Source organism: Pantherophis guttatus, chromosome 3 (assembly GCF_059756535.1).
Source record: "Pantherophis guttatus breed Tessera chromosome 3, ASM5975653v1, whole genome shotgun sequence".
NCBI lineage: Eukaryota > Metazoa > Chordata > Lepidosauria > Squamata > Colubridae > Pantherophis > Pantherophis guttatus.
In genome coordinates this window covers 142,568,637-142,581,895 of record NC_142065.1, presented here as the reverse complement: position 1 = coordinate 142,581,895, position 13,259 = coordinate 142,568,637, and the positions used below count along the sequence as shown (strand labels likewise).

The following is a 13,259-nucleotide window of genomic DNA, read 5'->3' as shown; positions in this document are numbered from 1 at the left end:
AAATCAATGCCTAACAATATATAGTTCAGATTTACTGAGCAGAGACAATTGGACAAAAAAAATCAAAAAATTAGTAGATTGAGGTCAGTGGTGATTCGTATGTAAACAATTCTGCATTTACTGAATGATAAGAAAAGTTATACCATAATTCCTCATAAGGTACCATGTTCCTCCAAAAACACGACCCACCCCAATAATAATCCCAACCCTATTTTTTGGGGCAGGGGCCTAATATTACCCTTACCCTGAAAATAAGCCTGGGGGAATGGGCGTGGCCAGCAGGAGTGGCGGCACGGGTGGGGGGGGGATTGTCCGGCTGCAGCTGCAGCCCACTGGCCCCTTGGGGCAGCGCAAATACCACTTTTGCCCTTCTCTTTCTGGGTGCAGTGCTTCTACTTGTTGGGCCGCTTCCCTGAAGCCGGCACCTTCGCGGCCAGCCCCTTTGCTTTTCCCCTCTTATTGGGAGGCTCGTGGGATGTTTTTTGGCTCATGGGAAGAAAATTGAGGGGGAGGGATTTTCCTGCCTGTCATCCATTCCTCAAGCTCAGCACAGACTGAGGAAAGGATGGCAGGCAGGAGAATTTTCCTCCTCCCATTTTCCTCCTGTTCGCCAAAAAGCCTCCATTCCGAACACTGAAGGTTTGGAATGGAGGCAACGGTGTATCCACAGCAGAGGTGGGTTCTACTTACCTTTACTACCGGTTTGCAATGGGGCCGTGTGTGCTCTTCTGCGCATGTGCAGAAGCATTTTGATGACATCAGGGTTGGTAGGCGGAGCGTCCTGCCGATTCTACTACTGGTTCTATAGAACTGGTGCGAACCGGGGGCAACCCACCATTGATCCATGGAGCATCCAGCTCACGGAGTCTGGCCTTCTGCACCTCAAAAAAAGTAAAACTGCCTCGAAAATAAGCCCAAGTGTTCATTTTCAAGTCTAAAAGAAAATAAGACTCGGTCTTATTTTCTGAGAAACACGGTACTTACTAAGGCACGTGCCAAATGGCTTTGCATTTCCAAGAACAAAAAAGATGTCACTTTCTGAATTCTATATTATCAATGATTTTCAAGGACAAAGGAGTCTGGACCAAAGGCTCTTACATTATATTGAATGAAGGCCAACTTTATTCCAGTAATTCATGTGTTATTCGTTTTACAAACACCTTTGCTTGATGGCTTCCAAACAGCTCAAACTACAATCCCCAGAATTCCTAGTTAGCTGGAAATTAAAGGAACTGCAGTCAAACACACCTGAATGTCCTAGATTAGAGATGGCTACCCTTTAGAGCGAAGTGTCACATAAAACCTGTTAAAAGACTCAGGAGTTCAAGAAAATTGAAGATGGAAGATATCTGGAGGAACTCAACTTGTTCATGGCAATTCTCCCAAGCACGCAGAGAAATGTGTATATTATAGGAGGCTGGAAGCTGGTTTTATGATTTACGATACTCTTTATGGAGAGGCAAATCTACCAAGGAAAAGTATCGTGTTTGTTGGATTATGACGGATAAAAAATAGGAAAGGATGATCAGCATTAAAATCCTTCCCCATGACCACACAACAAGAATATACACATATAGCAGCAGTAGCTGCTGCTGCTTCAGTGCCCGCTTCATTTACTTCTAGAAAGGACTTGTGAACAATTTTAGACACATGGAGATCCTGAGCTCCTGACATTCCAGACAAATCAGCCTTGCTACTGTCAAACACATCTACTAGCCCCAATGCTGCAAAATAAGATTCAAGATCATAGTTTTCTTCCAGCTGAAATTTAGGTAGATGTACATTGACGTCCACGCTGGAGTTCATATTTTTGGACTGGGTCCATTCTTGCAGTTTTTCCAAAGTAAGCTGCTTCTCCAGCTAAAAAGGCAAAGAAAGAAAAGTAATCATTTGCATCATTGTGCCCAGGGCCGGATTTTCCTATAGGCTAACTAGGCTTCAGCCTAGGGCCTCAAGATCCAGAGGGGCCTACACAGTGTGGGATTCTGGGTGTTCTAGGTGGCTGCACCGAACCCTTTGTTAAATTGCTGGCTCCCCCGCCCCTCCGCACCACTATTTATTGCCAATAAATAGTGGTGGGCAAGGGGCGGGGGAGCCAGCAATTTAACAAAGGGTTCGGTATTTTTTTTGTAATGTTATTGGCCCCCGGAGCTTCAGCATAGGCTAATTGGCCTCCCGGCTCTCAGCTGATTTGTCTCCGCTGTTTTGCTTCCTTCCAAAGAGTGCTGATTTTTTTTCCCCTAGCTATACCGAGAAACGAAAGTGAAACTGCTTTGCTGTTGCTGCAAGGTTGGAAAATTAGGCAGGCAGAATTCTTTTCTTTTTCCTCACCAAAAAAGGTACGTGCAAACAATGGGAAATTTAGGGAAAAAGAGAAGAGTTCAGGATTTTAAAACACAAAAGAAAAAAAAGCTGTATTTAACTAGGGAATTGTAATAATTGAGATACTATTAATTGTATATTTCTGAAAGCAGAAATGGTTAAGTTGTGGTTTGGAGGAATATATGGGGGAAAGTATTTGGTTTATTATTATTGGTAAATATAATTAATGGATTTGTAAGAAATTGGATTGCATGGAAATAATTGGAATATTCATGTTCATATTGATTAATATACAAAAAAGGTAGTTATATAACTAATTGATTTATATTAAAATGTTGAATTTATATTAAACAACTAATATTACATAATTAACCAATGTGAGGATGGATATAAAAATAGATGACAATGGGAAGGGGTATAATATAGAATAGAAGGGAAAAATTGAATTTGATTAAGATTAGAGATGAGGATGAGGGTAATATTGGTTTTTTACAAAAATAGATGAGGAATAAATATGGCAAAAAGGAACTATAGAAATTGTAAATTTAATTGAAATGACTAAACACTGTTTAAATTTGTGAACCGGCCAAATACTCTGTTCAAAGAAAATAGATTGTATGTTTGTATGTGTGTTTCTAATTATTGTTATTTATTCATATTTGTTCTCTTTTATTCTTTAAAGTTTAACAATTCATTCTTTATCTTAATATCTTTATATTTGTTTGGGGTTGGCTTTCTTCCCTTTCATCTTTTTTATTGTATAGCAATCTTTCTCCTCAAACCTACCACCTTTCTTTTCTTTCCTTCTTACTTTCTCTTCCTCCCCCTCTTCTTCTCCTCCCTACTTCCTCTTCCTTTCTCCTTCTCCTTCTCTCTTCCTACCTCTCTCTCCTACTCTAATTTCCCTTCCCTTCCTTCATCCCTCTCTATTGCTGTATCCTTTTATGCATATGGACTACTCAGAGGGCTGAAAAAGTTATTTCTGACTGGTCCTTGCACTTTTGACCAGTCCTCGAACTTACGACTGTCCTCACATTTTACGTTTTTGCCCTATCTTGTCACCATGGTGAAGAAAAGCAGTTGTGAAATGAGTGACATGGTTGTTAAGAAAGCTGCACGGGCATAAATGTGAGGATGGTCATAAGTGTGAGGACCGGTCAAAAGTGCGAGGCCCAGTCAGAAATGACTTTTTTCAGCCCTCTGGGTAGTCCTTTTGTGCATATGGACTACTCAGAGAGCTGAAAAAGTTATTTCTGACTGGTCCTCGCACTTTTGACCAGTCCTCGAACTTACGACTGTCCTCACATTTTACGTTTTTGCCCTATCTTGTCACCATGGTGAAGAGAAGCAATTGTGAAATGAGTGACATGGTTGTTAAGAAAGCTGCACGGGCATAAATGTGAGGATGGTCATAAGTGTGAGGACCGGTCAAAAGTGCGAGGCCCAGTCAGAAATGACTTTTTTCAGCCCTCTGAAAAAAGTCTATGCACATAGCCACGCCCACCCGGTCACATGACGAGCTACCCACGCCTACACAGTCACGTGACCAGCTAGCCACGCCCACCCAGTCACATGATTGCCAAGCCACACCCCCAACTAAGCCACGCCCACAGAACCTGTTGTTAAATATTGAATCCCACCACTGGTGAAAGGGCCTCATAAGTGGAATAGCCTAGGGCCTCTTTCAATCTAAATCCGGCCCTGATTGTGCCACAATATTTCCATTTCAGCAAAGAGAAACTTCTTGCTGAAAAACAGAACATCTCTCACTTCAGTATGAATGAATTTGCAGAGTCAGAGAGCAAATTTCTCTATCCCAGACATGGTCTTTCACTATGGGAAACAATAAAAATATGGCAGTGAACTAATTGTAAGAGGGTTGGTGCCTCATGCTAAACTATTTGAAGCTTTAACAGATGTTCAGATGGGAAAAAATTAACGCAGAGTTTATAGCATAAACATTATTAGAAGTAAACATAGATTTTTTAAAAAAGTATTTTCAAGCAAAACCGTGGTTGTCCTTTCCAAATGTAACATAAAAAGCGTCTATTTTATAGATACCTTACTGTTTACTATTTAAGATACTATTTAAATCTAATTCAGATCTAATCTGTTTTCAGCTCTTTCTCCCGAGATGGTTAGGGATTCATAGTGTCTGGTACAAAAATGAAGAAAACTCTTAAATATTTTCTGGAGATCCCCAAAATAAGGCAGCCTCTCTTCAGAACCCAACTGATATATGTGGAGCCACTCAAGGCATCACATAAGCCACAACTTTGTCTATGCGTATGGGTGTCCTACCAAGTATTCATGTAATATTTAGAATAATTTTGTTTAGGACAATAATTTTATAGCAATAGCAGGAAACAATAGAATCACCTGTTCTAGGCCTGTGGAATTATCTTCAATGTTGTCAGGCAAAAGGATGATCATACTAAGATCCTTTCCCTTGTATGGCAGTTCCAGCACACAACACTTGCATTCGGGGATATAACGAAAAGGAAGTTTCTCTTCCATAAACATCATCTTCACATTCTTCTTTTCTGTCTGGATTATTTTAGGAGTATTACAGTGAGGAGTTTATCAAACAACAAAGAAAGAAATCTTCTGTATGTATATGCTGAAGTTGATAGAACTAGTTCTGGGAATTGAATCTTTCCAAAACTATATTAATATATAGCTGTTCTTTGGAATTATACAACTCTATTAAGCTAAATGAAATTCATTTCCAGGTAAGGATAAACAGAACAGCTAAACCAACTTAAAAAATAAACCAAGGGAAAAAACCTACCTATAGTATAAAAAAAATAAAAATTGCTTTATTGTTTTCCTTCGTGTATTAGGAGAAATAGACAAGTGACCCACTAATTTCAGTAAAGTATTTCAGAATGGAACTAGGTTTAACTTATGGGAAAGTTGAGATTTGTAACTGGTGATTAGGGTCAAAGGAATTGACATAAGCCTTCAAAAGAGCCCTGGTGGCGCAGCAGACTAAAGCACTGTTATTAACATCAGCTGCCTGCAATTACTGCAAGTTCAAATCTCACCAGGCTCAAGGTTGACTCAGCCTTCCATCCTTTCTAAGGTAGGTAAAATGAGGACCCAGATTGTGGGGGCAATAAGCTGACTTTGTATAAATATACAAAAGTATGAAGGCTATTGCTTAACGCATTGTAAGCTGCCCTGAGTCTCCGGAGAAGGGCGGCATATAAATCAAATTTAAAAAAACAAACAAACCTACAGGTAAATTAGGATTACGATGCTTCATGAGAGTGGCTATTGCTACACCTACCTAAACAACAAGCTGTTGTTACAGAAGATAGACAAAAAAAAATATTTACCTTATTTAGTCTAAAAGGCTTGTCTTCAGTAACTTCTTTAAATGGCTTTGCCCAATTGCCTTTAAAGTAGACAGCATTCACCAAAACCAATTTAGTCATTTCATTGATGGATCCTTCAGATAACAACTCAGGGATTTTACCTTGATGGAGAAATTTTATTGTTAATTAGCTGTGCAAAGAACTGAGACTTAAATAATATTATCAGATCAATGAGATTAATCTAAATGCACTTCTTAAATGTACATTTCCCCTCTGCAATTATCTTGTAAATATTTGTCTTTAAAAAAAAATCCCGAATTAGCAAAAGCTGCTGTAAATGGCACTGGCCATTTCTGTCATGTGGCTCAAGGTGCCACATGACAGAATCAATCCAATCAATCAATCAATCAATCAATCAATCAGAATAGAGCTGGAAGGGATCCTGGAGATCTTTTAGTCCAACCCCCTGCTCAAGCAGGAGACCCTATACCAGTGATGGCTAATCTTTTTGCCATCACATGCCAAAACGAGGGGGGGGATGTGTGTGGCATACCCATAATTCTATGTGCCCCACCCCCCCACGCATGCGCGGGTGACCCCCACCAGCGCTCCCCCCACTTTTGGCACGTGATGACATGGTGCACCCGGTAGGCCCGTTTTTCGCCCTCCCCAGGCTCCAGAGCCTTTCTAGGAGCCTGAGGAAGGTGAAAATGGCCTTCCCCATCCCCCGGAGGCGTCCTGGAGGCCAGAAACAGCATGTTTCCCAATTTCCTGTGGGCCCAGAAGGCCTGAAAATCAGTTGGCCGGCCCGCACATTCACACTAGAGCTGAGCTCACATGCCCACCGATATGGCTCCACATGTCACCTGTGGCATATATGCCATAAGTTTGCCATCATGGCCCTATACCATTTCAGACAAATGACTGTCTAGTTTCTTCTTAAAAACCTCCAGTGATGAAGCAGCTACAAGTTCTGAAGTGAAGCTGTTCCACTGGTTAATTGTCCTCACTGTTACGAAGTTTCTCCTTAGTTCCAGATTGCTTCTCTCCTGGATTAGTTTCCATCCATTGTTTCTTGTCCTGCCTACAGGTGCTTTGGTAAATAACTTGACCCTCTCCTCTTTGTTACAGCATCTCCATGGTCACATGATCAACATTCAGATGCTTGGCAACTGACTCATATTTATGACGGTTGCAGTGTCCCGGGGTGATGTGATCACTTTTTGATAAGCAAAGTCAAGGAGGAAGCCAGATTCACTTAACAACTAGGTTACTAATTTAATAAGTGCAGTAATTCACTTAACAACTATGGCAAGAAAAGTCATAAAATAGGGCAAAATTCACTTTATAAATGCCTTAGCAAAATAAATTTTGGGCTCAATTGTGGTCATATGTTGAGGACTACCTGTATCTCTTGGGAGATACTTTAAGGGCAAGGATACATTGTGTCCTATGTATCTGTGGGTTGTTCTCTCAAGCTTAAATTCTTTTATTAGTTTACTTATTTATTTATTTATTGAATTTATATTGCCGCCTATTCGCACATGGCAACTCAAGGCAGCTTACAGAATATAAAGCCTCATATAAAAACAATAAAACTAATAAGAAGAGTCATATAATAATATAATAAAATCACCCCTACCTCAGCGATAGCACCTCACACGAGCCATTTAATGGGCTCCGTCCTGCTTTGGATTCCCCAGGCCTGCTGGCAGAACCAAGTCTTCAGTGACTTCCAGAAGAGTGCTAGAGTGGGGGGCCATTCTAATCTTTGGGGAGATGATGTTCCAGAGAGAGGGGGCCACTACAGAGAAGACCCTTCTTCTGGGTCCCACCAAGTGTATCTCCCTAGAGACACACATTCCCTGCCTCCCCGCTCTGATGGGTCAGGTAGATGTGATCGGCAAGAGATGGTCCCTCAGAAAACTTGGTCGCAAGACATGAAGGGCTTGAAAGGTGACAACCAGCACCTTGAATTGTACCCGGAAGCAAATCAGCAGCCAATGCAGCTCCCACAGGAGAGGTGATACAGGGGTACTGAGCTCTGCGGAACCCCACAAAGCACTGAGTGAAGGCTGGATCTCTCCCCTCCCATCAACACTGATTGAGAGTGGCCACAGAGGAAAGAAGTGGACCAGGATAGCACAAGGCCTCCCATTCCCATCCCCTGAAGCTGCTCCAAGAGATTATGATGGTTGATGGTATGAAAAGCAGCTGAGATTTTCCCGAAAATAAGACCGGGTCCCTAAATAAGCACTAGGGCTTATTTTCAGGGAGAGTCTTTTTTTTTCGATGTATAAGAGGCCCACTTCTTCTGCTTGCTCGCAGTGGGGCAGGAGGCCATGCAGTGTGCCAGTGCCGCTGCCACAAGGCAGGAGGGATGAAGCTGCCCCATGTGCCCTGCATGGGTTTACCTCAGGGCCCCCGCCGCCAGGCCATGCCCCAACATCTACCTTGCCTCGTGGCCACAGCACCAGCAGCCCCGTCTAGCAGAACCCCGTGTGGCTGCCAACCCCCTTCTTCTGCTTTCTCATGGCTGGGGCAGAGCAGGAACAATGCACTGGTGCCACTGCTGGGGCCATGAGGCAAGTTGGTGTGGGGCAGGTCCATCACGCCAACTCGCCTCTTTGCTGCGGCACCACGAGCAAACAGACAGAATGGGCAGGTAGCCATCTGCACAGGCTCTTAAGTAGGGCTTATCTTTGGGGATAGGGCTTAGGCACGCACATAAAAAACCATGCTAGGGCTTATTTTTGGGATAGGTCTTATTTTCAGGGAAACAGGGTACACAGAGGGATGGGGAAGGGGAAAAGAGAAGTGAGGAAGAGAGGATAGAAAAGAAATAAAGGTGTTGACTTCCAACTCCCTGGGTTGCAATAGAATAAAGCATTAGCATTGAACCTCAACTTTTACTTTTCTATAATAGTATAAACTAGCCCTTTCTATAAAGACGAATCAATCTAATCAATAAGTATCTGTGAGTTATTCTCAAACTTCTTTTTCATCAGACTTGTTATGCAAACCCAAAATACCTTTTATCAAGTTACGGACTGCTGACTGGATTAACCACTGTAGAACCAGCAGTTCTGTAAATTTAACGGCTGCAAACTATTATTGTGTTTTCTCTTTTATCAATTCCTGAAATTGGTATTTTATGGCAGCATTATGGCAAATAAAAGTAAAGGTTTGACTATCATGTAGACCAGGCTGTCAAACTCATGGCCCGTGGGCTGGATGCGTCATGCTCTGGCCATGCCCATACCTGGTTTAGCGAAGGGGGGAGTCCAGATATGTCACGTGACACTACCATGATGATATGAGTTTGATACCCCTGAGGTAGACCCAAGAAAAAATAAAACTTTAGTTGTTATTTTTTTTAAAAAATCTCACCTTTAGTCTGCTTTTTAACCCATTGGTTAATTTTCTTTTTTGCCTTGTCTGGAGCATTGGAGAAATCCACTGTGGATAATTTAGCTCCATACATATTCTGGGTGCTAGTCAAGAAATCCTAGTAAAATGAGGCATATAATATCCATAAACGATAAAATATAAAATTATAGAATAAATAGAATTATTATGGATAGCAAGAAGGAAAGTATTAACATTTAAAAAATAAATAAAATAAACAAACAAACAAATAAATAATCAACCAACCAACCAACCAACCAACCAATAAATAAAATTGTCTTCAATCAATTAGAGATTCAATGGACCTGTAAAACTGCATATTTCAAAGCAGTGATGTTTCTCCACCTGGAGAAACAGTGGGGTGAGGTGGGGGAATTTTTAGCAAAATACCAAGTTTTCCCAGAGAGAGACACCCAGATTAAGAGGTTGTGCAGTCCCAAACTGGAGGGGGTGGGGAAAGAGGTTCAGGGAAGCCACACCCTGGAATCTCTCAGGATAGAGTAGGTTAGATGGTTATAACCTTCATTTGGCAAGATTCTGTCCATTAGGTGTAAGAAAATGAATGACTGGATATGAATGGATCTCACTGTATCATTTTTGGGTCAGGCTGACCATAGCAGACCTAATTAAGAGAGATTAAAGATTCACTTAAAGCAAAGGATAACTGTATTGATGAATATCATAAGCTAATAAAATTTGAAATTGATCTATAAAGCCATTCTGATGACCCATACATTATTGATGTTTATTTATTTAGCAATCTACTTACAGACAAAAAGTTGAAAGTTTTTTCTCCATACAATCTATTAGCAAGTTTCAGAATATAGGGTGCATTGCTCCGGTTAATTTTAGAATTAAGAGTCTGAAATACTGAATGAAGATCTTCAACTCCATCAAAATGAAGTGTCTGCATGGAAAAGATAAGTCCTAATTTAGTACCAATAAGAACTGGTTAGTTCAGAAATAATTTTGTCTAAGAACAATGGAGACATTTCAGAAATCTACAGATTCTCAGGTAGAAAGCATACATAAGCAAACAGTATGATGGACCACTCTCTGCAAACTTAGGTTTCATCTTAAAAGAGGCGCATACAGTATCTAAGATTAATACAATGGGTTATACGTATACGAGGAAATAGGGATTTACCAAAGCCTGAATGTGTTTCCCATATATTCTGTCTTAGGAAAGTAACTAAACAGGTGACTTTATTCAAAATTACCGTAGGGTATCAGCTACAAAATCCACGTAGACTACAGCACAAAAGAAACTTATATGGAGGAGGAAAAAGTTGAATATTAGTCTGATTTTCATAACAAATGGTTTTTTTGATAAAGAATAGCAAGAGGGTAGACAACGTTTCCTTTGAACGCAACGGAGAGCATCAAAATGTTTATTTCTTTCCCATTTCCGCATTTAGTATAAGGGGCTGACACTCTGTCATTTGGAGACCAAAATATTAATTTCCCATAGAGGCTAAACATTTTTGGGGAAGGAGCTTTTGCTTTCATTTATCACAACCTACTACTGTAATTGGGTGCTTGAAAATTTCAGCGTAGCAGACAATGACTTGAGTCTATATGCTGAGTTTGCTTGAGCCAAGGCGAAAAAAGAGAACATTACTTCTTTGTATGTTTTTGTATATCAATTTTGTTCTTACATCCTTATTCCATACAGGTTGGATTATGTGTGGAAAATTAAACCAAGAGTTTTCAAACTTTCTCAGAGTCTAACCTGTCAGTTAAAAATACAATTCCAAGGACCTCTGATCAATAGGCCAACTTTAGTGATAGAAAATTGGCTACCTACCTACTATCTATCTATCTATCTATCTATCTATCTATCTATCTATCTATCATCTATCACCTACCTACCTTCTCTCTCCATCATTTCTCTGTCTCTCCATCTCCCGTCTTCCCTCCCTCAAATACTGGCTAGCTGATGACAGTAGCTACCTGACTATCTCTATCACTTATCACCTATCTATCACCCTTAGTCTCTTGAAAATTGTTTCTTCAGCAGATCAGTAGTAAAACTGATCCTGTCTCTTACTAACTTTTTGGAAGTCCTAACTAAAGCTGGCGATTCACTTAATACATTTTAAGAAGATGATTCATCCCTAAACTAGAGGCGGTTTTTCCAATACGCAGCACTTAAAATTCCACTCTCCTTACAAAAGAGCCGCATTTCCTCATATTAGCAGCCATACTAACGTGTCAGAAAAATACCTGCTGACCTTCAGGAGTTCCGAGGCTGTGTTACCGCGGGCCCCTAAGGCGACCATGGCCAGGGCGGACGATACACTGAGCGGAGAAAAGAAAACGTTGCCGGTTGGGTGGGCTTCCGTCAACTTTTGGAAAAGATCCAGAGCAAACTGCGAGTTTGCATTAGCCAGTTTATCCATAGCGACGAAGGGAAAGCTTGAAAACAAGCAAAACGAAAGAAAGAAAATTACATCTGACGCAGCTTTAAAATCATAGCGCCAATCCCGAGCAACGGACACCGGAGAGCAAGCGCAAGCTTTAGACGGCAACCGGCGACCCGCCCTTACCTGCCGAGAGGAGACCAGCGCCGATGCTGGTGGATGCGCAGAGAGCCACAGCCGCGCAGATCCCGGGTCTTGGGGGTGCGAGGAAGGGAGCGCTGGGGGGCCTCTGGAACTGGCGAGGCGGGAGCGCCCTGGGACTCCGACCTTCCCCGAACCAGGCAGGCTTCGAGAGTTGGAAGGCTTCCGAGGGGCGAGAGGAGGAGGAAGGGTGGGGTTGCTATCTATCTGTTCACAGCCGCATAATGCCTCCAATATACCCACTTAGCCCACCCGCCACAGCTGCACAAGCTCGCTGAACGGAAAGGGAGGGAGAGGAGAGGCGAGGAGGAGGGGGGAAAGGGGGGGGTGGGGGTGGGAGGAGAGGGAAGGAAAACCGAAAGTAGCAGCAGAAGCCAGACGGGGTTGAGAAACCTACAGAAGAGAACTTGCTCTTAAAGGCTCCAATATATGTGGTCTTCTCAGGAAGCCAGGAAAGCAAAGGCTCAGAATGAACAACGTTTTGAAACAAAAGTCAAAGAGAATTGTTAACCTTTCTTTCAACCTATAAATAACAAGAAAAATAAATCAAGGAAACAGCAAAGGAAGTAACAGGCAGCAGAGAGAAAGCAGAGCTGCTTAACTCAGTCTTTGCATCCGTCTTCATGCAAAAAGAAAGTTTGGCCCCACCTACCAAAAACATAGCTGCAAAAGATAGACTAGAAATAAAAGTGAAAAGAAATTAAAAAAAAACGGTTAGAGAACACCTGTCTGATGTTGAATGAATATAAATCACTGGGACCTGACAGATTACATCCTGGAGTTCTAAAGGAGCTGGCAGATGTCATATCATAACCACTGTACCATATCTTTCAGAAATCCTGGATCATTGGGGAACTATCAGAGTACTGGAAAAGAGCCGATATGGTTCCCATCTTCAAACAAGGGGAAAAAAGAGACCAAGGAAACTACAGACCAATCCCCCTAACATCAATATACAGGAAGACACTGGAAAAAAATAATCAAAAAACATCTGCGAACATCTAGAAATCAGTAAAGTAATAAGTAGAAGTCAGCACAGTTTGTTAAAAATAGATCACGCCAAACCAATCTTATTTCATTCTTTGACAAAGTGACTAAATTAGTAGACCAGAGAAATGTTGTGGACATAGTATACTTAAGACTTCAGCAAGGCATTCAACAAGGTAGACCACAACCTACTTCTTCTTAAGCTAGAAAAAAGTGATAGATAGCATGACCATCAGATGGATTTGTAACAGATGACAAACCATCCTCAATGCATAGTCCTTAATGGTACTACATCTACATGGAGGGAAGTAAGCAGTGGGGTACAACAAGGTTCTGTCTTAGGCCCAATACTCTTCAATATCTTCATAAATAATTTAGATGAGGGAATAGAAGGGGAACTTATCAAAATTGCAGATGATACTAAGTTGGCAGGAATAGCCAAGATCCTAGATCAGGGGTCTCCTACCTTTTGGACCTCAGGGACCACCAAATTGATAATTTTAAATCCCGCAGACCACGGGGGGTGGGGGGTGGGGAAGGCTCAGCTGCCTTTCGGGCCAGTCTGCTTCTGCGAGGCCTCTGGGTGGGAGGCCCAAGAGAAAGTGCCTGGTCCAAGCACACAGCCTGGAAACTTCTTCCTCTCCAGAAGCTTAGTCAA

The 13,259-nt window shown here is 41.7% G+C and overlaps 1 protein-coding gene across 1 annotated transcript; it reads right to left on the bottom strand.

Annotated features, from left to right (window-relative positions):
• Positions 1 to 1,094: 1,094 nt before the first annotated feature.
• On the bottom strand, positions 1,095 to 12,246 carry LOC148114849 (leukocyte elastase inhibitor-like). The gene is made up of 7 exons (XM_087890273.1): positions 11,600 to 12,246; positions 11,285 to 11,468; positions 9,820 to 9,957; positions 9,033 to 9,150; positions 5,664 to 5,803; positions 4,702 to 4,869; positions 1,095 to 1,860 (listed from the first exon to the last, which is right to left on the bottom strand). Exons 2-7 carry the CDS (start codon positions 11,450 to 11,452, stop codon positions 1,450 to 1,452), a joined length of 1,143 nt encoding a protein of 380 aa, XP_087746399.1. The 5' UTR covers positions 11,453 to 11,468; positions 11,600 to 12,246; the 3' UTR covers positions 1,095 to 1,449.
• Between the last annotated feature and the right edge of the window lie 1,013 nt (positions 12,247 to 13,259).